Here is a 26242-nt window from a genome sequence, read left to right as displayed (position 1 = left end):
AACAGTTTAACTCACGTTTTGGGCCCGTCAATTGGCCGCCTAGATCGTGTGATCTAACGCCTTTGGACTATTTCTTGTGGAGCCAGCAACGATTGACGCACTGGGAGCCAATATTGAAGCATTTATTCGTAATATACCGGCTGATATGTTGGAGAGTGCCGAAATTGGGCCTTGCGAATGGGCCATCTAAACCGGAGCCGCGGCCAGCATTTGCATGAAATCATCTTCAAAAATTAAATTATATTGATCGTTCCATCGATTCCAATAAAGATTTCATCAAATTTTTCAAGTTTTTTGTGCTTTTTTTGAAAATCAAATCCTATACCTCTTAAAAAATCACCCGTTACATAGGTACATTCTCTCCCAATAGTAGGCACCTAAGTATACCTATTGGTTTACCTGACTACTCAAATCCAAGGTTCAGTGATCTTTGTCGGTTATCTAGTCTACCTTCTAATTAATGACGTCATATCAATTAGATAGATCTTATAGCTGCAATTACCTAAACTGTTTAGGCTAAACATTTATTTATAAAAATGATAGACGTCTAAAATAAGGTGATTAAGGTGATTGATGGTTGACGTTGATATTTCGATAATAATAGGTACGTTAAGCGTATTATATCATTATGTACCTAATCTCTTACGTAAATATCTTTCCAAAATTGACCACTGCCAGTGGACCTGGCAGGTGCAGGGAAAACCTATGTAAGTGGGGCTACACTGACGACAATAGCTGCGGGTGTGGTTCCATACCACAAACCATGCGGCACCTTCTATGCTGCCCACTATACCCCGACAGCTGCATAGTGGATGACCTGTATAACGCTACTGACAATGCCGTATGCGTAGGGAAATATTGGGCCACAAAAATTTAAGTTTGCCTCGACTCGCGAAGAAGAAGAAGTGGACCTACAACCCAAAAGACAAGAAAAAAAAAAAAAGAAACAACTATTTTTATCTCAATAACTTAAAAAAAAAAACTATTTATTACACGTTACGTTTTTTATAATAAAATTCTATTATCATTCTAACCAACATTTTTTATTTATTGCAACACCTACGATCTTCTTTCTCTCTCATCCAAATCGTAAAAGAAAGTGATGAAGCACACGGACTTAGGCGAAAGATGTTATTTTGCTTCTATGGACCGCAAGCAATGGCGTCGTTTTCTTTCATAGCAGCAGTCATTTTGACATTGACAGATCAAGAAACAAGCTTCTATTTTCTGGAAACTTATTTGCGTTTTTCTAGAAAATGAACGACAACGATGATGAGCTGACCACATTTTGTGACTCGGCGGTAATTATATTTTCTGCTGAAACTATAAAATCCATAAAAAGGGACGAAAATTTTTACAAGGTATTGTGGTATTTTTTAGGCATCTCTTGTCGAAGGATGTCGCCTGCCAGTGCGGATGCAAGGAGGAGATGACTGGCCACTAGCTGAAATTATTAGTATAAAAGAAATACGTGGACAAAGAGGATATTATGTGCACTATGTTGATTGTAAGTATGACAAATAAAAACAAATTGAGAAGTTGGAGCGGACCTTGTTTGTTAACATTCATCAAAATTCACCAAACATGTTGTGGTTTTTGAACTCCTTCACTCAAAAAGATTAAAGCACTAGACAAGGACACTATTTAATGCAATTTATCCCACATTTAAAACTTTTAAAGCTCTGAAATAAACTTTTGTAGTTAACCGGACAACATAACTAGTGAAATAGAAGTGTTGAAGTAAACTTCTTGTATTAAAACTAGACCTGTATGGTATATTTGGGTGCTGATTTACTATTAAATACAGCATAAGTGTAATTTAGGGACTGTTTAAACCTTAAAATTGCTACTGAAACTGATTTACAGTTCTTGGTGGATGTGCAGTACTTAATTAAAAAATTCGGTATCGGTATTTGGTATCAATATGTATACAAAATACTTTTGTGCGTTATATATTACAATTTAACTGTATATATGGAGCTGTAATGAAGTCAGTATACTTAATAATTTCTGCTTGTTTGCGAGAGTTAGGATGTTGGATATTACTTTGACAGCTGAGTGCACAGGAATTGAATGTATTCACTATTCATATTCGTCTATGTTATTGATAGGATATTCATTGTTTTTACAATGCTGTGCCACACAATTCAATTTTTGCCGAACAAAAATCATTACATTAAGTCATGCTAGCTTCCACTGGTGGTTTCACCCTCTTGTCGATGGAACCACTTCAAGTACACCAATTGCAAGTAGCCCATAATATGTGAACCCGATATATGAGCTATGTTCCATCCATGTATAAGTAACAATATACATACAAACTTTTGCATTTGGAATATTAGTGCTATTCAAATAACTAACGGGGCACAAACATTTTGGGGACTATCTTTTGTATATTCTGACATTCAAATGTGCTGTTTAACAGCCAAGTTTCAATAAATGGTTTTGAGTTTTTAAACTACACATGGCTGATTCCTACTATATTTTTTATATTTCTGTATCCAGTCAATAAGCGTCTGGACGAGTGGGTGGGAGAATCATGGCTGGACACCAGAAAGGTACAGTTTCCAAGAAGAGATGGAGTTTCAACGGGAGGAACAACCACGCCGAAGAAGACACATATTGGATCAGGAGGTGGCGTCATGCCTAATTTTATTAGTATGTGTTTTTGATGTTTTAGAAGTCGTATGTTCATTTTTTAAATCACTGTCATTGAACTTTTTCAACAGATTACTAAGTTAACAAACATTGTTCAATTGTTTTAACAGTTGCCATATAAGTAAATGATTCTAAATATGTATATTATTCATCATTTTTTAAATTATTATGAAATTAATTAGTAATCTGTTGAACTGTGTGTGTAGACTATCATCTCAATGTGATCACTTGTTCATCACTTTAGAATTTTTTTTTTTCAGAAATTCCTTTTAGGTTCATGGGCAAGTTATGTCTTTGGTCCTGAGTAAATTTAATTTGAGTAATTTCAAAAACTATATTTTTCAATGTTCATCAATTTAAAGAATGCATTTACTAGCCTTTTGACTGCAATTGGCTTACCAAGATTCAAAATTATTTTAGTTATGATGGTAGATTGTTCTACTGCTCTTCTTTTCGTTACAAGTAGAAATAATATTAATGCATGTGTATTGATTGTTGATAACTTTAGAATATTCTATACTTCATTAACTTTTTCATTCATTAAAAAACTGTGTGCTGACTAACAAAATTTCATCTACACAATGTACCATCGTAATAACATGTACTAAAACTCATAATCACCACAATTGGCCATTAAAATTATAACATTTTGTCTGCAGATGATACTGTCTGCAATGAAAGTCAGAAGTCTAGTACGATTCCGAGTAGACCCACTATTGTGAACCAACAAGTTCAGCCAACTCAGCCACCCCAACCTAAAGTTCATGAGAAAGCCCACTTTAATGCACTCAATGGTTCCACACCAAAAAATTCACTTGGTACGTTCTAACTTATGATACAATTGTTTGTGTGCTTCGCATTACAGTTTTCCAGCCTCATACAAATATTTGGCATAGAATAGCAAATGTGTTTAGAAATAGAAAATGACTTGTTTGTTTTACCACTTGTTCTGACATAGTATTTACAAAATTAGAACCATGTGTGTGGAAAATAGCAAGATTTATGTTTAGATGCATATTTTTGCTGCTGACATGCCATGCTTAGTTGGATTAGCTGGATCAAGCAACATGTTATGTCCAAAGTATGAGTTTTTGAAGCAAAGCATGCTTATAGTGATTGTGTATCTGATTATGTTCCCAATGCAATTCAAACAGGTTACCTCAAACCTCTGAACGTGAACGTTCAGGACTTGCGAACAGGCAAGGGTGGTGTGGATAAAGGCAGAGGCGTGACCACAGGTATGACTAGTTTTAACATGTTGACTGTCCCATGTATCGTATGTATATGTGATACCTACATACTGATTATTTGAAATGTGTGTATCAAGGACAGTGCATGGGGTAGGTAACCGAAGTTCAATTAAAAATCTGTCACATGTGCCATGTCTGATTTTACAATAATGACAGGTAGTAACTATTATTCTAGAAGGTTTGGCTCTCACTCGGTACACTTTGGCCAAGGATTGTAAGTTCACATTTTAAATCCTTATTTCAATGCTTAAGACTCATGTTTCAGTGTCGACTATATTTAATTTTGTGTAGAATTTTAAATTGATACCGTCAGCTTGCAATCAAAATTAAATTAATCGGGTGCTGGTTTTAAAGTTATTCCGCAGTACCCACCGTTTAGCATGCCTTAGTATGTGTTTGTGAACAATATCAAAATAAAATACCCTTTCGAAATATCAATAGCATCATATTGACATTGGAAGCTATTATTTATGCTGCAAACGCTTAACACCTTTTTTAAGATCCTTATAATATTCCTTATTGACCAGAGGGTCATAATATTCTGGTTCTGTTCCCCTACAAATATTTGTGCACATCTCATTATATATAAACTCGATACAAGGTGTTATTGCCGGAGAGCCCCGTCAACTGGTCTCCCGTCCCGCGAGCCCGACACTCGGCAATGATTCGTCATCGCTCGTCAACGGAGGCGCGGTGCTGGCTGCCGCCTTGCAGAAGAAAATGAATAGGAAACGGAAAGCACCCTCTATAGACAATGAAGTATGTTCTTGTAGATTTTTTTAGATTAGAAAATAAGGATTTCAAATACAGACAAACCTAGTAAAAACTGGGTCCTGTACTTCCATGTACCCCAATTGTATTTTAAATGCAGACAAGCAACATATTTCCCCAATATATCGGCATAAGAGGATACAGTTACCTGAAACATAAATACACTACACATACGTGCTTCTCAAAAGATATAAATAGTTCGACAATCAGGAAAAATTGGACAACAGTTTGATTGATTTATTTCTTCAGGATTTTTACCAGCTTTGTTTATTTACTTTCTCACAGCTAAAATGACCGCAATTAGCAATTTACCAACGAACATATCAGTTGAAATACTGGAGGCACTCAGCTTAACCTTCCCAATTCAGCAACAAATTTCAGGAGCTGACCGTCACAACCGGCGAATACCTAAACAAAATAATCATATTCCAGAACAATTCATTACAGGAACCCAAGCAAAAACATTCTAAAACGTTTCAGGCGGAAGGTATTCCGTCTCTTGAAACCGAAGGCAGTGAGACCAATGTTAGTGGGACGGCGACGCCTACGACCAGGCCTCGACAGTCGGGGAGCATGGTCGCACATGGCCATGATGACTTGGTCACTAGAATGAAGAATATAGAAATGATAGAACTGGGAAGGAATAGGATACGACCGTGGTATTTTGCGCCTTATCCGCAGGTGGGTTATTTTAATGATGTGCTTGGATTTTAGATGAATTGATTTTGTTCTTTTGACATTTATTTTTTTGCCAAATAGTATAATTAACTGGGAGATAATAGATAATTTTAAGTTTCAGTAAAGCAATAGCAACATTATATCTTAATGTAATGACTACAACCAAAAACTTTTGAATTTACAAACAAAATCCTCCCAGATTTTATTCTTTTTTAACCATAGAATACCATAAAACCCCCCAATTTTTTTTTCTCCTCCATTGTCCATAAGCGCCATCCCAAGTTTGTAAAGTCATATTAATTTTAACAATTTTTTAATTTCAGGAAATGGTCAATCTACCATGTATTTACATTTGTGAATTCTGTTTAAAGTACAGAAAGAGTAAAAAGTGCCTAGAAAGACATTTGGTAAGTAGGCCAACCACACACTTTTTTAAACAATATTCATAGTTTTTATTGAGAAATTATTAATTGTTTATTTATTTTTCAATTCCAGATCAAATGCAAACTAAAACACCCGCCTGGTAATGAAATATACAGAAAAGGAAGCATATCGTTCTTCGAGATAGACGGACGGAAAAACAAATGTTACGCACAAAACCTGTGCCTGCTAGCCAAACTGTTCTTAGACCACAAAACTTTGTACTACGATACTGACCCCTTTTTGTTTTATGTTATGACCGAATTTGATGCCAGAGGTAAGATCATTTTCTAATATAAATACGATTTTGGCTGTTTCGGATATTCTGAATTATATATTTTTAACAAAAAAAAACAATCTGCTGAAAACCACATCAACGTCGGTTCGGCCAAACGTGAGATAATCGCGCACAAACATACATAAATACATACAGGTCAAACTGATGACCTCCTTTTTTTGAAGTCGGTTAAATAGTCATTCATATTTTTCATCATCTATTTTTCCAGGATTTCACATAGTAGGATACTTTTCAAAGGAGAAAGAGAGTACAGAAGACTACAACGTAGCATGTATATTGACACTACCTCCATACCAAAGAAAAGGATATGGAAAACTTCTTATAGAATTTAGTAAGTATAGCACATATACTGTTATTTATTACTAGCTGTTGCCCGCGACTTCGTCTGCGTGGGCAATATAGAATTTCCAATTTTCCAATTTCGTTCATTGCTCATCCCCCGTAGGTGATAGCGTGATAATATATAGCCTATGTGTTGAACCGGCCTCTAGGTAATAGTCATGCAAAATTTGAATTTACATCCATGCAGTACTTTTTGAGTTTATCCGGGACAAACATACAGACATACAGAAAAAAAATCTAAAAACTACATATTTGGGTTCAGAATCGATTATGGATAACCCCCCAAGTATTCTTTTAAAAGAATATTCAGTGTAGGTACAGTTTTGACTTTCCTATCATTTTATTATATGGTATAGATTTTATAAAAGTACAACTTTTCTAAGTTTGTATGTACTTTCTAAGTATATCTTAGACACCATTGACTGTGTTTCGGATGGCACGTTAAACTGTAGGTCCCGGCTGTCATTGAACATCCTTGGCAGTCGTTACGTCGGTAGTCAGAAGCCAGTAAGTCTGACACCAGTCTAACCAAGGGGTTATCGGGTTGCCCGGGTAACTGGGTTGAGGAGGTCAGATAGGCAGTCGCTTCTTGTAAAGCACTGGTACTCAGCTGAATCCGGTTAGACTGGCAGCCGACCCCAACATGATTGGGAAAAAGGCTCGGAGGATGAGGTATAGATTTTATAAAAAAAAGTTTAAGTACTATCACTGGAAACCCGCAGCTTTTCATTCCAAATTGGTTCATCCGTATAAGAGCAATAGTGTCACAGACAGCCAAAAAGACCACATAGAACTTTAACAACCTCTTTTTGAGTAGGGTTAATAAAAATGAAAAGAATAACACACTCTTATTTTCGGTAGCTACCAGTCGTGGTCTTATTATATTTTCTTCTTTCGTAGTAGATGCTTTTCAAGTGTACGTTTTTAGCTTACCCTTGCCCTAAATATTATTCTGAGACGCCTTGCTATTCAGATACTAAATTATTATTTTTTATATTTCAGGTTACGAATTATCAAAGTTTGAAGGCAAAACAGGGTCGCCGGAGAAACCCCTATCGGACCTCGGACTTCTATCGTACCGAAGTTACTGGGCACAGACTATATTGGACATACTTACGCACATCAAACCCGTCGGGGATAATGAGAAACCTATTATTACTATCAAGTAAGATTTTAATTACTAGGTACTGTAGTAATATAATATACGAATAATATAGAAGCCAAGTCAACTCGGACTTGAATCACAGTTTTAAATTTCTTACGAGACAGGCGATGGTTTTAGCTTAAAAGACAAGTAAAATAGAATTGCATCATAAATATCTGTTGCGATGCAGTCTCTTATTACGCCCTAAGCCCTGTATAAAAACTCGTTCCATGTAAATACTGATACTCAACTGCATCTTTGGTGTAATGTATCTGTTTTTTTTTTTTTTCAAAATTAAAATAAATAAATAATCTGATTATAGAAAATGCTAATCGGCTAATATAAAAAGTCGCTTGAATTATACATAATAAATATTCCATAATATACATAAAAATCACTGTATTTTCCAGCGAAATCTGCGAGCTAACCAGCATAAAGAAAGAAGACGTGATCAGCACACTGCAGAACTTAAACTTAATCAACTACTACAAAGGACAATACATCATATCGGTTAATGAGGTGATCTATCACTCAAATACATAGTCTTACGGCTGTTCCCAATATTCAATCCGTGGTTGTTCTGCTTACTAACGATAGAAAGACCATGCGTCAATTTGTACCCATTTTTTTAACATTGTTCATCAGTGATGAAACTTACGTTATTTGAAAGCTCTTGTTGAGCACTTTATTTCATTCTATGGCAGCCACGTTTGAATCCAGCGTGAACGTGGGTTTTTCACCATTGAGGGAACATGGTTCACGTTGTACTGAACTAACATGTTTTAAATGGTCGAAAAACCCCTTTTCGCGCTGAATTCGGATTTGTCTGCTATAGAATGAAATAAAGTGGTCGTCAAGAGCTTTTATATGACTTAGGTCTTATGACTGTTGAGCAATTTTGGGTAGATATAGTGTTTAGACAAAAGTGCCCCTGCTCCTTTGAAATTATCTATGTGGGGCTAGCATCTGTAATTCTGTAGTAAGCAAGTCAATGTTTGAATATTGGGAACAGCCATGAATAAAAAAGTGTTTTCTTCCCGAATTTGATATTTTTTTACCGATGACAGGAAATATTGCAGCAACACGAAAAGGCTATGGAAAAGAGGAATTTGCGAATCGACCCCAAGTGCTTGCATTGGACGCCCAAAGATTGGTCGAAACGCGCGAAATGGTAAGCGTATGTTTTTCTGGTGTTGCTAATCAACGCAGTGTATCTATGTACTCCATACAGTAGATCAATCTTTACTATCTATGGAAACCAATTTATCATTATTTATTAGCAAGTCAAAATCATTTTTTTTATCGTCATAGTATATATTGTGACGTAACAGCTCGCGAAAAATAACTTTGCCCTTCCAAAAAGACAAAAAAAAATGTACGAAGAAGAATGTGTGTGTGTGATCGAATACTTTCTTCAGAGAAGCAAAGTTATTTGATTAAAATGGCATGATCTGTTAGAACTTGGGTCTTACATTGACGACTGTATGGTACTAAACATAAATACACTGTAAGCTCACTTTATCATATCATCATTAATAAATAACATTCAGGTTTTTAAGAAGAACCTTCACTGCCATCACCGCCATATTTAACCGACTTCCCAAAAAGGAGGTTCTGATGTGAAGTGAAACTGAATATATTTTCTTTTGTCACCAGCGTTTGAAGGCATAGAGTAACGAAGACGCGAGCTATCTAACTCTGGCTTCTGAAACGTACGCAGTTTGTTAATTTTGTACCTAACATTACTTTAATACTCGCATTTATTCATTCTAGTCAGTCATCAGCTAACAGGCTTGGGTATCATACATCATCATCCATTTTTAGATTATTCGTCATCATTATGTAATGTTAGACATAATTTTGCATGCTACATTTACGGCTTTAAGTTTAAGGAACACAACATCTTTTAACACGGGTGTTGAAATTACCCTTGCGGAATTATTGCTTACATTGACGCCCTGACTGCATTTTTGAGTGGTCTCCATAAAGATAATTTTTTAGGTTGAGGTGATACAAATTAACAAAGGTGCTTGTGCGAAATATTATTTACTATTATAACTAGTGATGCACACTAACAAACTATTTTGTAACATAATAATTATGAAATTAACCTCAAAAAGTATGCGTTCTTTTGAAAGTCTTCAAGTTATTTGATCAAAAGTAACATGAAGATTAGACGTGAGATTGATTTCAATTTGTAAATGAATCGGAGGTTTTGAAGAATCGATTATTACTTTACGTTTAATAATGAATTGAATTAATGGGAAATTGGCGAGGATTACTAACCATGGTGTATTACAACGCTTTGGCTCAATATTATTAAAGCTTTAACGTTACATTCATGCTTTACACGTTAATTGAGATTAATGGGATTGGAATCAGAAAATGATACACTGTAAAAACGATATAAATACGCAATTTTTTTATGTGTGTTTTTATAGAATTCTAAATTGCATGTAACTTGCACAATATCTGCGTTAAATATGTTTTTCCAAAGTATGATTTTTTTTATGACTAGCATACACTTGTAATTATTCTTATCATTCTTTATACTCCTAAAACCTTTTAATTTATCTTTATAAGTATACAGACTGTCATCATACTTACCAAGTTATCACGCACGCACTTTAATATCATCATATACATAGGAAGCACAAACTAAAATTTCAATTAACTACACAAACATAGACTTCACATTCACTCATACAGAACCACAAAAATAAATCAGTACAAAATAAAGTCATTTGACGGTTTAACACAGATCTTTACACAAGATTTGTAATTTGACGAAAATCTGTTATCTATTATTGAGACTTACCTTCTTACCTTCGCTATGACTTATACCGAAGTTCGCCGAGTTGCTTTGCCATACCCACCCATATTTTTTGCAGAATGATAAACCCTTAATCATTTTCCGTTTCAATCCCATTACCAATTTACTATTTACATATGATTGCTATTACACATATCCAAAACGCTATCACACCTGTATAATACAATCCTTAAAACAGACGCTTTAAATGATGATTGTTTTCTAATTATTTATTTCTACAATTCTAGGTAGTGGCCAGTTATGTTCGCTGCATCAAGACCTACGTACAATGGCAACGCATCGTTATACTACGTATGTCCTCTGTAGTTATCTTATAAAATTAATCATTCGGCATTTCTCAAAAAGTGTATGTTTTAGAATAAATTGTATGATTAGTGTAGTACAAATGTATTGAAGTATTGTATTCTACCTCGTTCGTAGTGTAGTAGTAAGCCTTTCATTTAGCAAATTGTACTTTTTTCCTAATGACGCTTCTAGCAATCATTTTCGTTTCTAGACGCTTCAGGATAGGTCTCAATAGATTAAGGATCTAAAAACCTTTTGTCTTTGTTTTAACAAAGTTTCGATCTCATGCCGTTGTAGTAAAATATTTCGCTCGGCCAATACTTCTAAACTGATATTTTGAATTCAGAGCTCTGAACTTTATTTTCTACTACTGTCATGACTTTTCTACCATTACAGCTTGGCAACAAAAACCAATTCAATCAAAAAGTTACGTTGCAGTCAAACTTCAGGCATCTAATTTCTTTTGGTCTTTAAGAAATTAAAAAAAATCTTCAAATTAAATATTACATGGGGCACATCTTACATCATTCCTGAATAATGTCTCAAAATGAACTGATAATTCGATTTCATTGTGGTAGATCAAGACATCGTTTAAAAAAATCTAGTTAGACGGTTTGAGAACTTTAAAAAATTACAAAGCTTAATTTTTCACCCGCATGAGGGTACACTTTTTGAGATCTGCAATAGATAAATATTTTCTAGTCTCTGTTAAGACCGGTTCATGTTCAATGAAATAAAACTGTGAGATTGTGTGGTATGATTGAAATATTGTTCAAAATGCTCGCTACAATAGCCAAGTAAGATATTCAATACATTTCGAAATGTAAGCTTTATTGTGATATTAAATAATATCATTGTTTTAGATCATTTGTTTTATTGATTTCATTCGGATTTCTATATCCCCTTTTAAATAGCGTAGTAGATCTCAGACAAATAAATTGCCTAACTTTTCAAAATTTTACTATTATGTGAAGGTTGTGTAGGAAGATGGAAGGCAAGAAATCAAAACATATTTGTATGCAATATAATGATTTATTCTTCAATATATAAGCGCAATAATTTTGCTTTGACTGTCAAAATATTAATATTTATGAAGCAGGTACAAGTGATGTTTACAACACTTACAAAAACTAGTACGAATTATTATTTTTGATATTATAACAAACAACGGTTCCTTAATGAATATGGTACAATATGATTACATTTTAATCACTTTGTGACTTAATTAAAATTTTAGTTTTCAACGAATATGAGTGTTCAAATTATTTGTAAATCTATAGAAAATTTAATAAAACTTGAATATCAAAGCATTAGTACATAGCAGACTTAAATAGCAAGAGATATAACAACGGATTTAAAGTTGATTCGAATACTCATATATAAATTATAAAGTTAAATCTTATTTTGTAACAACAATAAATCGTTAAACAAATGTAATACTAGTCGTTTTATAACTTACAACCGAATGTTATGCAATAGTAATGTACTATCACAACTGACCACGCGGGTGATCAGCAGAGATACTGAGTTATAAAGTAAGAAGTAGATGACGTCACCGATTGATCAAGCAACTTTATTACATCCATGCGAAAACAGAACCGGTGATCATAATTTATTGATTATTTTAATCTTTAGAAAGTCTCTGAGGTGAAATTTGATATAATTGAAACTGGCGTTGTAACTGGTTTGTCTAATTACAAAAATCTCCAATAATGTGCTGGCGAGAACTCCTCTCGTTAGCAGATGTAATAAATTGATGATCAATCTCAACGTGACAACCAGGCCATTCACAATAACTACTCTATACCTTCTAAAGTTAATCTTATAAGCAAGATTACTACGACGGTACCATCACACTACGAAAGCGAAATACAAAAGACTACAGACTTTCAAACAATCAAATTCATAATTTAACATTGACCAAATATAAAGAAGTATAGAAAACTACAAATCTAAGAGAAAGTTCATTACATTTCGCACAATGACGGCTTTTCTAGAAACTACGATGTGGACACTTTACATTCTTGTTAGACAAGAAATAACAATGAACATTAGTTCAAATTGTGCTCTGTGTTAATAAATAGATTTTTGCTATCACAATATTACCAACAATATAAAAATAAATGCTCACGCGACTGACTGCTGGGTAAGGCAGCCACATAGACTAGGATCACTGGTATGCAGAAGGCACTGTCTTTACATAGATCTGCGTATGTCTGGGCTTCACACAGCTTCGGAAACTGCACATTATTCTATTATTATGCAACAGTACAACTCCGGTTGTTACGTAATATATTATAATTGTGCTTCTATTCCACTCCAGCTGTAGTTTTACAAATATTTCGCCCAGACGTCTATTCCTATCATAGCTTACTAACTCCATATAAAAATATTAACAGAATAACAAAATCGCTTTAGTCCGGAATTAAAATACAGAGGCACTTTACAATGGTGTTTTGTGAACGCTTCAAGCGACTTTGTACACGAAATACATTTGGTCCATTTGTCAAAGTCACATGCTGACATTATTTTTTATTAATTTTGTCTTTGTGTTATATGCAATAAGGTTTTTAGTTGCATGACACGTGAACTTGACAAATGGTAGAATTCGTCATGTTGCTTTGTGTGCACATACAATTCGTTACATGTACATTCTTAATTATAGAAATGTCAAATACTTAAAATTAATTGATTATCGTCTGTAACAAGTAACGCTTGTTGCACTTAACAATAATATTAGGTATATCACGACTTACTCTGAGTTAAAGCACCTTATAACTAATATTACCTTAGACAAATTGTAACGCATGGTATATTATGTGGAATATATCTCATTAGAATCTGTGAATATACTTTTGTAACAAAAAATATATAATTTTGGATTTTCAACAGGAGGTATCTACTGTATTACTATATCTATCATTGTACTGGAAGTTAAAGGCTATGTGATGTATTTGGGACTCTTCATATTTTGGACTTACCGATGTAGACTAGACACCAACGGTAAATACCAAATCATTTCTCATTGCACCGTAAAATCAGATCTTAATAAATAAATATTTTAAACAGATCAAAGCAAAATCATAGAACTTAAAAAATTAAAACGAATGGTAATTGTTAGAATTAGACACTTAGATAAAATAAAATATTATGTGAAATACCTACCTAAAGAACTGTTTTACAGTTACTGTTTCGTGTTAACGTAGTCATTATTATACAATCAAATTGGGGATTCTAAATTCACAATATCTAAAAGAAAATGTAACCTTTTTTTGTTTTCGTGGTAAAAGAACGTTTTTTTTTGTGCTGGAGGTCAGAATGCATAAAGTTTTGTATTAAAATGTTTTTCCTGCTCATTGCTGAATGGTAATGTCACTCCATCTCTTATACATACATACTAGCTACGTTATACAGGCACCAAACTATCTCTACGTTGTTGTTCTACACAGTAGACATATGATTTCGTTTCGAAATAAATTTCCCCGCCCTTTGTTGATTTTCTGGCACTTTAAGAAGCTTTATCATGAGATACAAAAGGTCATTTTAAAATATTATATTTTATCACAACTGCAAATTGTATAGGCAAAACTTGGTTCATGGAAGATGATTGAATAATTTTTTAAATATTTTTTGTTATGTTTTTTGTAATTCGTACACTATAAAAATATTGGTTTTAATTGCCACCGAATTGAAAATTTACGTTTTTTTTATAACAACATTCAAAAGAGTAAGCATTTATGTAAAATGGAAGCTAAGTCTGGAAGATGGTATGAATAAAGATAATTATAATAAACGGTGACATTCTATTTCGAATTTTAATAACTCCAATGCTTAAATTATACGTATACATGTCGAAAATAAATTTGGACCCGACAAAAAATGGTTACTGATAACGTGGACGTTCCTAACTACACGAGGCAGCCGTCGTTTAGACCGTTATTGAGTTTGGTCGAGGACTCGGGCATGGTGTTGGGATACGTGTGGCACTGTTGGTTGCCCAGGTTGTAGTTCGCCTCCGGGTCATAGTAGTCCTGCTCGGAGTCGATCGGGACGAGAAGATTCGTGGACTTGGGGAGATAGCCGTCTGTGGTGACGTAACTGCGCTCCGAAGTAGGTGGTAGGCTGAGTACACTGTCGGCTCGGGGGTACTCCGCGTCGGTGAGCTGTGGGGCTACATAGATGGTGTCGAGCGACGATATCGTGTCGATGGACGAGTCCCCGTTGAGCGGGGTGACGCAGGTATAGCTGGACGTGAGTATGTTGGCGGACTCGGGTCGGATGTAGGGCGAGTGCGCGTCGAACGACACGGGGAATGTTGACGGAGAGTCGTAAGGCCCGATCATGTTGTACGGCGTTGTTGGAGACTGTCTCGTGTTGGAATTGTTCGACTTCACACACGATGCTGCGTGGATTGTCAACATATCCATCAACCGACGCTTCTGAACTTCCAAGTCCTGGAAATAAAGAACACCATGTGAGGTCACCTATGTATTTTGAAAGCTTAGCTGATACTTTTTGTCGCCATTACAAATTGACACTAATAGCTGTCTGGGTCCTTTCGTTATCGTCTCTTACGATCCTCATGAGAAGTCATAACCGATAATGACATCTTTACAGAAATGGGTTTTTACAATGTAATTAACTTTTAATCCTACTACACCTATCTTAATTTATTTTTCACACTTATTCCTAATCCCAATAGTGTCCTCGTGAATTTTGCCATATTTTTTCTGCTGGTATCATCTAAAGCCCCTTTTCTTTGAGTTTGATCACTTTACTTACCTTAAGTTGAGCTTTAAGGTCTATGTTCTGGCTCTCCAACACTTCGCTCTCGGTGACCAGGTTGACGGTTCTCTCGCGTTTCTTCATCCGACATTTAGTCGCTGCGATTTTATTCCGCTCTCTCCTACGCCGCCGGCGCTCCTCGTCCTCTGGCGTCAGCTGGAAATTAAGATGTTTTGTTAGCTTCTGGTTATTCAGACATAGTCTTAACTTCTCCAAATAAATAAGACTGAAATGGATGATCAACTGGAGTAACTATTGAGGACTCTATTTGTTTGTATTTTCAAGTTAAGCAGATCTTATGGTAAAAGAAATTGCCAGAAAAGTCCAATGTCCGATATCTTAGTGCTAAACTTGAACATACATATTTTAAGTTCTATGCTTCAAAATAATGTAAATACCTAATCGCGACTTTCAAACTGGAGATAATGAAGGTAACAAAGTAAGTTGATTCTGATATACTGCCCACGTACCCTAAAATCTGCATATTACAATGGCTAAACAAAAGAATAATCAATCCAAAGCCCGGTCCATTAAGTAAGGCTACTCGATACGCCGATCATTTCTCATTGCCATAACGCTACCTTTCAAAATCAGGAAGTGAAGTCACGACTGCCGCCGCATTTGCGATGCCTTCTTCGTAAGCTCATAAAACTTCAATGAAGCCGTTGAATTACAATGCTGCGCAGTCGCAATAAAAGTTAGTTTAGATACGATTTGCAATCTTCCGCACACATCTTTATTTATTGCTGGTACATGGGAAGTGCAGCCGTTGGGCGGCTCGCTCGTAAATTCGATCATAAAAATAATGCATCTAACGATACGTCGAATCACGTTTGCGAATGTAATGGCTTGACCCTTGAACGCTAGAATCCGTTCAAGGAGTGGCACTCATATTTTTATTCGAATATAAATAAATAATTATGCATAACAGCGTACGCATTGTGCAAAAATACATACAAGAATAACACAATCAATATTTTTTAAATAACTAAATTTGAATTAAGTATTATGAATCTTAATGGTGCTGAAGCACGTGAATCCGTCATTTTCCTTAGCGAGTGTCTACGTGACTGAATGGTAGGTAGGTACATACAGTTTCCTTAGGATCCGACTTCGCTGTATCATTGCGGTTAGTAGTATTACCGCTAATACCATAAATAATACACGCTTTGGAAATCTAAATCTTCGACGGCAGTGGTCGTGACTTTGGAGAACAGTTTTCCTTTTAATGAATTTTATTTATCTTTTCAGAATCTTCTAGAAATGTGTTAGGGTTTTTACCCCCTTTAGTATTCGGGGATTCACGTTTTCTTTGCCTATCTATGTAGGATTTAACTTTATTTGACGTGTCTTATTGTTTTACTACTTATTTACCTATTCGTTATATTATTTACTTATTCGTATAATTTATTATCTTGGATTAACTCAGGTTTTTTTTTTCAGAAATCCTACATTAGGTATGGTGCATAAAGTGACCTTTTTTTTGTTCGTAAGCGTCTTGAATTAAAGCTCAAAATATTCTTGAGCCTCTTCTTTTACCACAAGTCAGTAAAAATCTTCTATCTACTAATACCTGCCTTTATCGTCTTGATGATATGATTTGTATCAAACTATAGAGTTTAGGCAATGGAAATTCGCTTACCCCATCAGATTTATTTGTGAGTGTGTGACTGCTGTCGTAATCATCGTCGCTCTCCTCTTTCTTCATCCTCTTCATTCCAGCATCCGTGTCGCTCCCAGACATCTTCCGTTTTGACTCTATCGACAACTTCAGACCAGCCTTTATTAGTTCTGAACAAGTCTGGAAAATTAAAATTATTCTTTCAAACATCTTGAAGGGCTATAAACGTTCGATATGGTGAAACAGAAAGGGTTACAAGGCTATGATTGCAGTTTTGCAACAAAACCTGTAGTGAGGCGTAAAGCCCATTATAGTTCAACCTTACTTTTCAGGTAAAGAGCTTATGAATCGAAACTTCAATAATACTGCAATTTGCAGTAAACTTGCATTCCTCTAGTCTCTCTATTGTATTATGCAAAGGAAATGCTCATTTTCCTGCCGAGATAAAAATAATAGGTCCTCGATTTATCCTTTAGCTCGGTCAGAGTTATCATCGTATTTGTGTAAAAAACTATTGTTCTATTGGATTAATACCGTTTTTACGGTTGAAGAACTTTAGCATGGATTAAATGTTATGTACCCACCGGGTTTACTATATTTATCAAACGTACTTATCTATCATCAAGATTGTAACAAGTTTACTTAAATGGAGACGTGGATAATTTACATTTATAATCGCTTAACTTTACCAGAGGGGGAGACTCCTACTATTTAACGAATAATTTGACCGAAACGACTTTGCTGGAGCTTAACGAACTCCAAGGACTTTACAATTACAATTTTGTTTTATAGAAGGTTATTTAAAGGTAGGAGTTATTGTGTACCATGTGGTAAATTGTAATATATGTCATGTGCATCACCTGTTCAACAAATGATTCACGACTCTTTACGAGCCCAAGGTCAATATTGAAGATGTATTCTCAATACCTGAGTATTACGAGAATGTTGAAGTGCAATTACGATTTTATACAATTGTGCAATTCCAATTGAACTGTGAGAAAAAAATAAACACACGATTGATATTACGATTATTAATTATCAAGGTGGTTTGTTTTTCTCACATTTTCAACGTCCGCCCATTGTCTAGACTGGGCTCAGCTAGCCTTTGGAACTGTGCCTACATAAATGACGTAGGCAAGAAAAAAACTGGTCGATTCGTTTAATAGGTAGTTACTAATAACGTTAATTTGAATAATTACGAGGTCAAAGGAAATCTACAAACTATCCTGAGCTTCGTTTTGTATGCTCAGCTATAACCTTCAAAACTTTTGAATAAGGACTGCATTTGGGACTAGAGACGTTAGTCTAAATATAGCTGTTAAATGGCATCCAGACCCGTTTCTGGGTAGGCATTAGGTGCCTTACCTACCGAGAATGCCCTAACAAGTCGTTATGTCTTGGTAAGGAGTGAGCAAGACAAAGTGATTTGCAACTTAGAATTCCACAAGAGGCTGCTAAGGCATGTGTACGCTATAAGTGCGGGCCCAAAATAAAATGATAATGACCGTGAAACTGTTTTTGTTTGCTTTTTAATACATCAAAAGTGCAAGGATAAAAAATAACACTTATTCATAAATTAACACTTAACGACTTCGTGAGAGCTTTCGAGATAAACACGAATATGCAATTAGTGCTATGCATAAAATGTTATTTTATAAGATTGAGTTATTATAAATAATTGTAATGGGCACAGATTTTTATGTATTCATTTGCTCAATAAAAATCTATCTAGAATTAATTTTGTAAAAAATTTAACTTTTTGTCTGACCATTTTAAGATTTTACCAATTTCTGGTCATTGACTCTTTAAATCTCTTAGAACATTTGCATTAATTAACTAAAATGATATTTACCTTCTGTATACTCGGTGTGGTGCTTGAAGCTGGTGAGGTGGCCGACGAGCCGTTGGACATTGAAGAGTTGGAGTCATTATTGCTGGCATTCTGAAACGACACGGGGAAGTGAGACCTCATATCGTTGCACGGTGACCGAACACCGCTAATGTTACATTTTCCACCTCGATGCCTTTTGTCAGAGGTCGACGCTACACTAAATGGGACAGTTTGCACGCAAAAGCCATTAGTACCTACGTTGGCCGTCACGAAAGTTCCTTGTTTATCTTTTTTTATTTTGATCTACATATATACAAACCTGCATATTTATATATTTTTTTAATTACTTGTAAGTGTCATCGTTACCGTACTTAGTTCAAGTATATGGTCTTTAACATGCTTCTCTGGCAAATTAAGTTCATTAGATATGACCCTACGCTACTTACTTCATAGCTAATAGACCCTCAGTAAGGCTAGTATGACCTAGGATTATTCCTTGAAGAAGACCGGGTAGGTACCTCAGTATTGAGAACTGCCTCTAGTCTTTCCATAGGTTGAATGTTATAGTTAGCGTTTTATTTATATTCTATCTGAACTTTTATATTCTCTGTAGAAAGGCAAAGTTTAAATATAATTTTCCTGTTATTATTCTTTGTACCAATAGATTACGTATGAAGTAAAAAATAAATTGTGTGCTTGTCGACAACACTGAGAAGGTACATAGGAACTATTTAAACAAAGTTATTAGTAGTCAAAACTGTGCTTACACAACAGTGTTTGGTTTATTTCGAACTGGCCACCATTTATAATAACTGAATATTGTGCTTCTTTACCATTTGGGACAATCTTTGTAAGAAAAAACAAACTTCTAGAATAATGACTATTTTAAAATGCTTATTTTCAGTAGCTTTTATGTGTGCGTACGTGCGTATTCTATGTGAACTGAATGACACATGCTACCAAATTGTTTTATCAAGCGGTTAGCATCAAATAATTGTCCGGCCGTCACATTGTTTTTACGCTCTAAATTGTCCGCCATTCACATAATTCAGTGTAATGAAACTCATTCATGAAACGGCAGCGCACGAGTCGAGATAATCAACACTGCAAATAATGCCTAGCTATACCAAACAACACGATAACTAAATATAGATAACCCGATATGAAGTGTTACCATGGCGCCATCGAGTCTGCTGCTAAACACAGTAAATAAGGAGTCTGCATAAGGTGCATGACCTCACTGCATGTTGCCAGTGTTATCCAATGTTTATAATGGGGGAGTGATGGCCGGTCACGTGGCCATAGTTACGTGCCACCTAACACTTGGCAACCGTTCAAAATACTTGTAACACTTATTTTACATTCTAACGAGCATGCATGGATGTGACCTAAGTACTGGAAGGATCCTACGTGCATTGTGAGCGTCCAGGCGCTTCGTGAAAGCACGAATAACAATGAGAGCTTCAAGTACAGTATTTTGCACGTTATGTATTCACTCATTTGTGCAAGGAGGCCTTAGATCCTGGAGCAGTTAGACGAAGTAGAACAATAGGCAGTGACTGGAGGACGTCTCTTATTAGATACTTCATCAACACGATTTCATGCACGCACATAATCTAATTAACTTCAGATACAACATTTCATTTTTCATTGGATTAATGTAATTAATCATGCACGTGCCTAAAACAACGTGTACTAAAAAATGAGCTACCATAACATGTGAGAACAAAAGAAAAAACTGAATTTGTTGCTCACCTTGAAACTGGAATTCTTGTCGTAGTTGTACTGGTCTAGAGGGTTGGTCATGGTGATGACGTCGTTGACGATCTCGGGGGTCCGCAGGGTGGTCGGGCCCGCGGTCTCGGCCGTCAGCATGTTGATCATGGCGGCGCTGAGGTTCACGTTGACGCTCAGGTTGTAGGTGCTCGCGGTGTCGCCGTCCGTGGCCACGGCCGCCGCCGGCGACGGCGACGTGTCCTCACACTTGATCGTAGGCACCGCAGAGCTCATGCTCGTCGAATTCATTATATCCTTGTAAGGAGCCAGTTTCGTAACTTTTTGGTAACGTTTCTGCACTAAAAACTACCGATAGCGGTTAGCACCTAAATTAAGTATGACTATATCACGGTTACACACTATCACTAACATATAACTAAATATCACTGCGAGTGGTAAACTTGTTATGAATGGCACTTAAGTCTTCTTAACAAGAAGTCTTCACGGGTAACGTTCGTTTCACTGTTCGTGCAATCTGTGAACAAAAAAGAGGAACTATTAATTCATGATGTAGTATTATTTTAAATTACTTAAAGATAACTTCGATTAAACCGGATCTTGAACCATGACCCGTTGGTAAACATTATCATTTCAATAAAAGGGGGTCATTAAATGAATTAAATTACACAGACAAATCGTTTCTGAGTAAAGGTGTAATTATTAGGCATATATCTCCAGTAACATAGCGTTGTGTAACACTTAAACGAGACGCCTAGAGCCTGTAAATCCTGTTCTAAAAATCTGGTAGTCTGAAGGGCAAGAGTTTCGCAAGAGGCAATTCGGAGAGGCACCGCTTTCGCAAGAGTGCACGCGGCGGGTTTTTAATTAGACCTATCTGAACATCGCGACCTCGCAGCCAGGATGCGACTCCAATAAAACGCGTTTTTACAGGCCCCAATTGAACGCTAGCCATAAAATTTAAAACTACGCGCACTTTTTACGACGTATTTTAATGCTCTTCCGCGTGTCGCCTATTGTTCGTTTCGTAGCTCAACAAACTGTGGAGTAGCCAGTACCGGCGTCTGCGGGGATTAGTCGCCGGCCACCTAATGCAAGGACATGCATGGATTAAGCAATTAACGAGCTGGTATCATGTAAGTCCTACATTATGTGGAGATTAGGGTGTAGCGCATAATTAGGACACGCATCGTGACACTCGGACCAGTGCTACGATCAAAACAGAAGCTAAATACGATAGTCCATATATAGCTAGTCGACTCGAAAGCTGTCTGGCGCCTTGACCTGGACCGTCTATCTGTATATCTCATATCTGTGGCACGTAAACACAATAAAGCACGGAGTCTGTGTAACCTAGTTGTGGCGGTTTTGCTTATTCCACTCGCGGAGTAGAGGAAAATGTGCCGCGACGCCAGAAATATTGAGGTGCCAGATATGGACAGACATCCCCAAGGTCGTCGGGCATTCTCGGAAAATAACATGTAACCGCAACCGTGTATTGTTTTCGGGTTGAAATATGTTTCCATTTGTATAATTGTACCAATTCAATTTATATTGTTTCAGATGAATCATTCGGATGTCTGAGCTCTAGAAGAGTGGAGACTTCGCGGTTGGCGGTCTACAGGTGAACTGTATTTGTCTTGTTATACTTGAATTTAGCTGTCAAAGTTATGAATCGATATTAAAATTAATTTATAAATATAATATTTGTTTATTTCTTAATATATTATGCAACAGTCTATGGAAAACGTCATAACTCCTCAGTTAACAATCCAACAAAAACACTTGTCCATAATGAGTGCTGTACAAAACAAACACAAACTTGAGTACTCGATGCAAAAAATGGGACGAAATCGAATGTTTTACGTAATATCTTGGATGTATCAGTAGCAATGACTGTGTTTAATGAGTAAACGAACACATCTGTGCAAACACGAGCACGCTACTTGCCAAAGATTTTACGCTCACACAATAAACATACAAATCTAATGGAGAAAGCGACAACACGGAAAAGTTGAAGGAAAACTTTACGAGCGAAATTGCAATTGCTATGTAAAACACACTTCCAACAAAGGGTCACTGGTACTCAGCTGCATAATGTCGCCGAGCTAGGTGCCTATGCGTGGGTTTCAATATCTGCTTCAAAGTGAATATGCAAATTACATTAGGTAGGTAGTAGGACGTCCGTACCCGAAAAGGGGAAAGAAATATAATATAAATGTATCCGCTCCGAGCTGCGTAGGCTTCGGATTAGCTTGTTGCGTGTTATATAGTGTCGCCAGGAACGTTTTGTGGTTTTATCAGCCGCCGTGCCGTGTATTCAAATTCTTTTGTCAACACATACACACCCTTTGTTTTTGAAAACGCATATAATGTTATACACCCAAAGACATTTTTACGATCACTTTTTTATCGTTTTCTTATATTTTTTTACGCATAAAGAAAAATAACTGCGCAAATTCAGCGTCATTTAACGCGTTGTCGTCTCGAAAGTTTTATAAGTATGGGGGCACTTAAATTCTCGCTCTTTCTTACGCTAGTGACATAAATACGGATAAAGGAGAGAGGGGATCATATTGCCATGGGTTTGCAAGCAAAGGGGTCGAGTTCTATATGTTTAAAACATCGTTGGAGAGCAATAAAGGCGGGGTCGTTACGACTCTTTGTCCCGGGTGCTACTGACTTAACGAGAAATGGGTAACCTAGTTTCGGCCGCACCCGCTGCGTACTACGTTAATGTCTGTCAACTTAATTGCATTTCTCCGAGCATATTTTTAATTAGAACTGGTTTTGTAGTAACTCTTCCCTATGAATAGTGTTATTGGAAAAAACGCCAGCTTAATTGAAACAAACATGCATCTCATAATTAATGAGTATCAAAACAAATAGGTGTTCATTAAAAAAACTGATAATTTACATACAGAACAATGTCACTTTGTTTTATCCGATTAGTTATTTTTAGAGCAAGCTGTTCTATCCTCATTGTCCTATTTTGGGATCGGATGTCCAAGTATCAGCCGGACAATATACCGACCTACATGAATCTAACTCATTGGAACACTGGCAACTGTCTAACCGGTCCTTCTCTGTGGACTTTTACGATGTTTCCAATTACGTTCCTACTTTGTAGTGGCAAAACGTTGGTCACTACTTAAGTAATATAAATAAAATTACAGCAAAATTGGAGCAAGGTAGACTAATATTGGCCAAGGGAAGTGCGACTGTCAAATTGATTTACCAGCTAGTAGATGATGGGTTTATACAGGGGTGAAGCATCACCGGATATATATTTTTTTCGAAATGGATTGATAACAAAGAGTTGAGAAAGAAAGAGAAATATAGGGCATAAGCAAGCAACAAGGACCATTCTTAAGATACTAAGAACAAGACAAGTTATATGACCTACTAGTCAATAAGTGGGATGACTTACGTTGATGTCGAGATAATATGCACCCATATATTATTCAGTGACCACTAACCTAAACACCTGTGTGACACACAGCATGCAACTGATATGAACTTTATCTTTCTGTAAAGTACACTTTGTGCTTGTTTTAATAAGTTGTAAATAAGGCATATTTATTGTGCGCGTCATAAATCATTAATTTATTTATCAATTCTTTGTACGTGTTTGTTTAATCGTCTTAGTTTTACCTACTTACTAACAAATGATATCTCTATGTGACTAATATTTAAAAGATTGCCTTACTGAGGCATATTATCTACTAAAAGATTCTTTATTAGCTACTCTATTTGTAAGTAGGCTTTCATATTTCATTCTTACGAAAAAATTGCCGAAAAAAAATTAACACTGCTAGAATATGATGTTGCTATTGTGGCTTGATCATTATCGAACAAAAAATACACGAGTACTTTGTATAGGAAATACTTGATTAACATAGGTAGGTACAACAATTTTGACAAGCGTAACTGATGATACTACGTACAATAAAGTAATAAAATAAATCCGTCTGCAATGTTTTGAGTTCATTGTTATTCAAGTGTAGAGGACGCTATTTTTTACCATCGCGGTAGGTAACAAAACAATGCAAGTTACATTTAACTGTGAGGCGGAAACAACAAATTTTAACGTACACATACTAAAATTAGTAGATACGTCGGGTTGGTAGGAAAATTTTAATGGTGGTTCCGTATTTCTAGCGATAGCATGACATTGAAATTTTGGTAAGGTTATGGGAAAAAAAAGCGTGTAGGTAATAATATCACTCCGATATAGGTACGATATGCTTGTATGTAGGTCAAATTCAAAAGGCAAATGCTATATTTATTTCTACATATGGTATGAATGTGTAGTATTTATTCGTTAACACCATTGGAGCATAGTTGCAGCTAGATGGTCCACATTTTTGCATTAACCGCAGAAGTCACGTGCAACTAGAACACGTGATAGTGGCTTCGCGCTAATTATTCACACTTATTGAGTTCAAAGCACACTTTAATTGGATGAATTATCCCGTAATATGCAGAAATCGTTGTGGTTCTCTACTTTTATATGAATCTTTTTACATAATGTATAAATCGTGTCCTGTGCTTTTTTGCGCTAGTGACTTCTTAATAGCTTAGTTAAGGTAAATCAAGTTTATTTAAACCCTATCTTTTACTCTTCAGGTAGGTTCATATGTACATATATGTTTTAAAATCCGTAACTAAATTATCGTTTTTAAAATCTTTCTGCATAATCTTATTCTCTGTTACAGTCAAAAAGTACTTGTATAATTGTACAAATAACTAGCGTTCAATCCCAAACGAAAAATTGAAAAAAAAAACAGACATACATTAATTCAGTAACATATAAGGCTGAACCCTAATCCGAGACAAGTGGCGCCTTTGTTCCAGCTACGATTAGTTGGACAATGTCGGCTCGAAGGCGACTGAGCACGTTCATCAATTATACTGTCAAACAGCTCGCCCGAGCCTTTGTCAATATATTGATAACGCATATAAACCTGTGCCAGCTGTGATAATCTAGTGGTAATTACATTTCTAGGGTGACCTGCGAACCTTGTGCAACATTATGGTTTATAATAATCTCGACATAAGAAGAAAATACCGATAATGGCTTTTCCCTTTTCTTAGGTGTTTGAATCCTACAGGAAAGTAACTATGAATCGTAAAACTGCCATAATAAAAAACCTCTTAAGTGTGAATTAGGTACCTCCATCTAAATATAATAAATATATGAGAGTCTTTATCCTCTTAACTCTCCGTCAAATAGTTCGGGACGTAGAATGTATCTACCACAGAGACACAATAGACCTACACTGTATCGAATAGACGATCGAATCCAATGGCGGATAGACTTGGAATATCAATGATTATGTTAATGATTTTAATTCATTGTAGGAACAACGTTTTTCTATTTGATGGGACTCGTTATGTAGGCTAAGGACATTTGTAGAATTCAATGATATCTCATGGTTTGATCAAAATTAACCTACTAAATTACGGATGTTTATCTAAATTGGTCAGGCGTAACTATCTTAATAAATGTTAATGTCGTGTTTAAAGGTTTTTCAGAAACTTAATGCCGCTTGCACAATAGAGATTTCACAAACCTTAGTTTTATGTGAA

The 26242-nt window shown here is 35.8% G+C and overlaps 2 protein-coding genes across 11 annotated transcripts in view; one reads left to right on the top strand and one right to left on the bottom strand.

Moving 5' to 3' along the window:
- The first annotated feature begins 1154 nt into the window (after window positions 1-1154).
- LOC110384579 (histone acetyltransferase KAT5) lies at window positions 1155-11541 on the top strand. 9 transcript variants are annotated; one of them, XM_049844268.2, is made up of 15 exons: window positions 1155-1301; window positions 1381-1507; window positions 2506-2634; window positions 3318-3476; window positions 3813-3896; window positions 4510-4667; window positions 5112-5360; window positions 5681-5764; window positions 5853-6054; window positions 6284-6406; window positions 7420-7582; window positions 7972-8080; window positions 8629-8732; window positions 9218-9273; window positions 10622-11541. In XM_049844268.2, exons 1-14 carry the CDS (start codon window positions 1257-1259, stop codon window positions 9222-9224), a joined length of 1743 nt encoding a protein of 580 aa, XP_049700225.2. In that variant the 5' UTR covers window positions 1155-1256; the 3' UTR covers window positions 9225-9273; window positions 10622-11541. The 9 variants fall into 9 exon arrangements, with proteins under 9 accessions (XP_049700225.2, XP_049700226.2, XP_049700223.2 ...); XM_049844269.2 differs by having other exon boundaries at window positions 2506-2658; window positions 5160-5360; XM_049844266.2 differs by having other exon boundaries at window positions 2506-2658; window positions 5127-5360.
- A 150-nt stretch (window positions 11542-11691) lies between these two features.
- The window catches only part of LOC110384581 (transcription factor kayak), a 48149-nt gene continuing 33598 nt past the window's right edge, over window positions 11692-26242 (bottom strand). The window contains exons 2-6 of one of the 2 annotated variants that reach the window (XM_064038668.1): window positions 20672-21167; window positions 18938-19027; window positions 17107-17232; window positions 15462-15620; window positions 11692-15133 (exon numbers count right to left, since the gene is read on the bottom strand). In XM_064038668.1, coding sequence (XP_063894738.1) covers window positions 14588-15133; window positions 15462-15620; window positions 17107-17232; window positions 18938-19027; window positions 20672-20941 — 1191 coding nt within the window. In that variant the 5' untranslated portion in view covers window positions 20942-21167 and the 3' untranslated portion in view covers window positions 11692-14587. Of the gene's footprint in view, window positions 15134-15461; window positions 15621-17106; window positions 17266-18937; window positions 19028-20671; window positions 21168-26242 lie in introns of both variants that reach the window. The other variant, XM_021345922.3, reaches the window with a different exon arrangement.

The sequence above is a fragment of the Helicoverpa armigera genome, chromosome 16 (assembly GCF_030705265.1).
Source record: "Helicoverpa armigera isolate CAAS_96S chromosome 16, ASM3070526v1, whole genome shotgun sequence".
In the NCBI taxonomy this organism is placed as follows: Eukaryota; Metazoa; Arthropoda; class Insecta; order Lepidoptera; family Noctuidae; genus Helicoverpa; species Helicoverpa armigera.
Note: the sequence above shows the minus strand (reverse complement) of the source record. Positions and strands in the feature narration are given on the sequence as shown.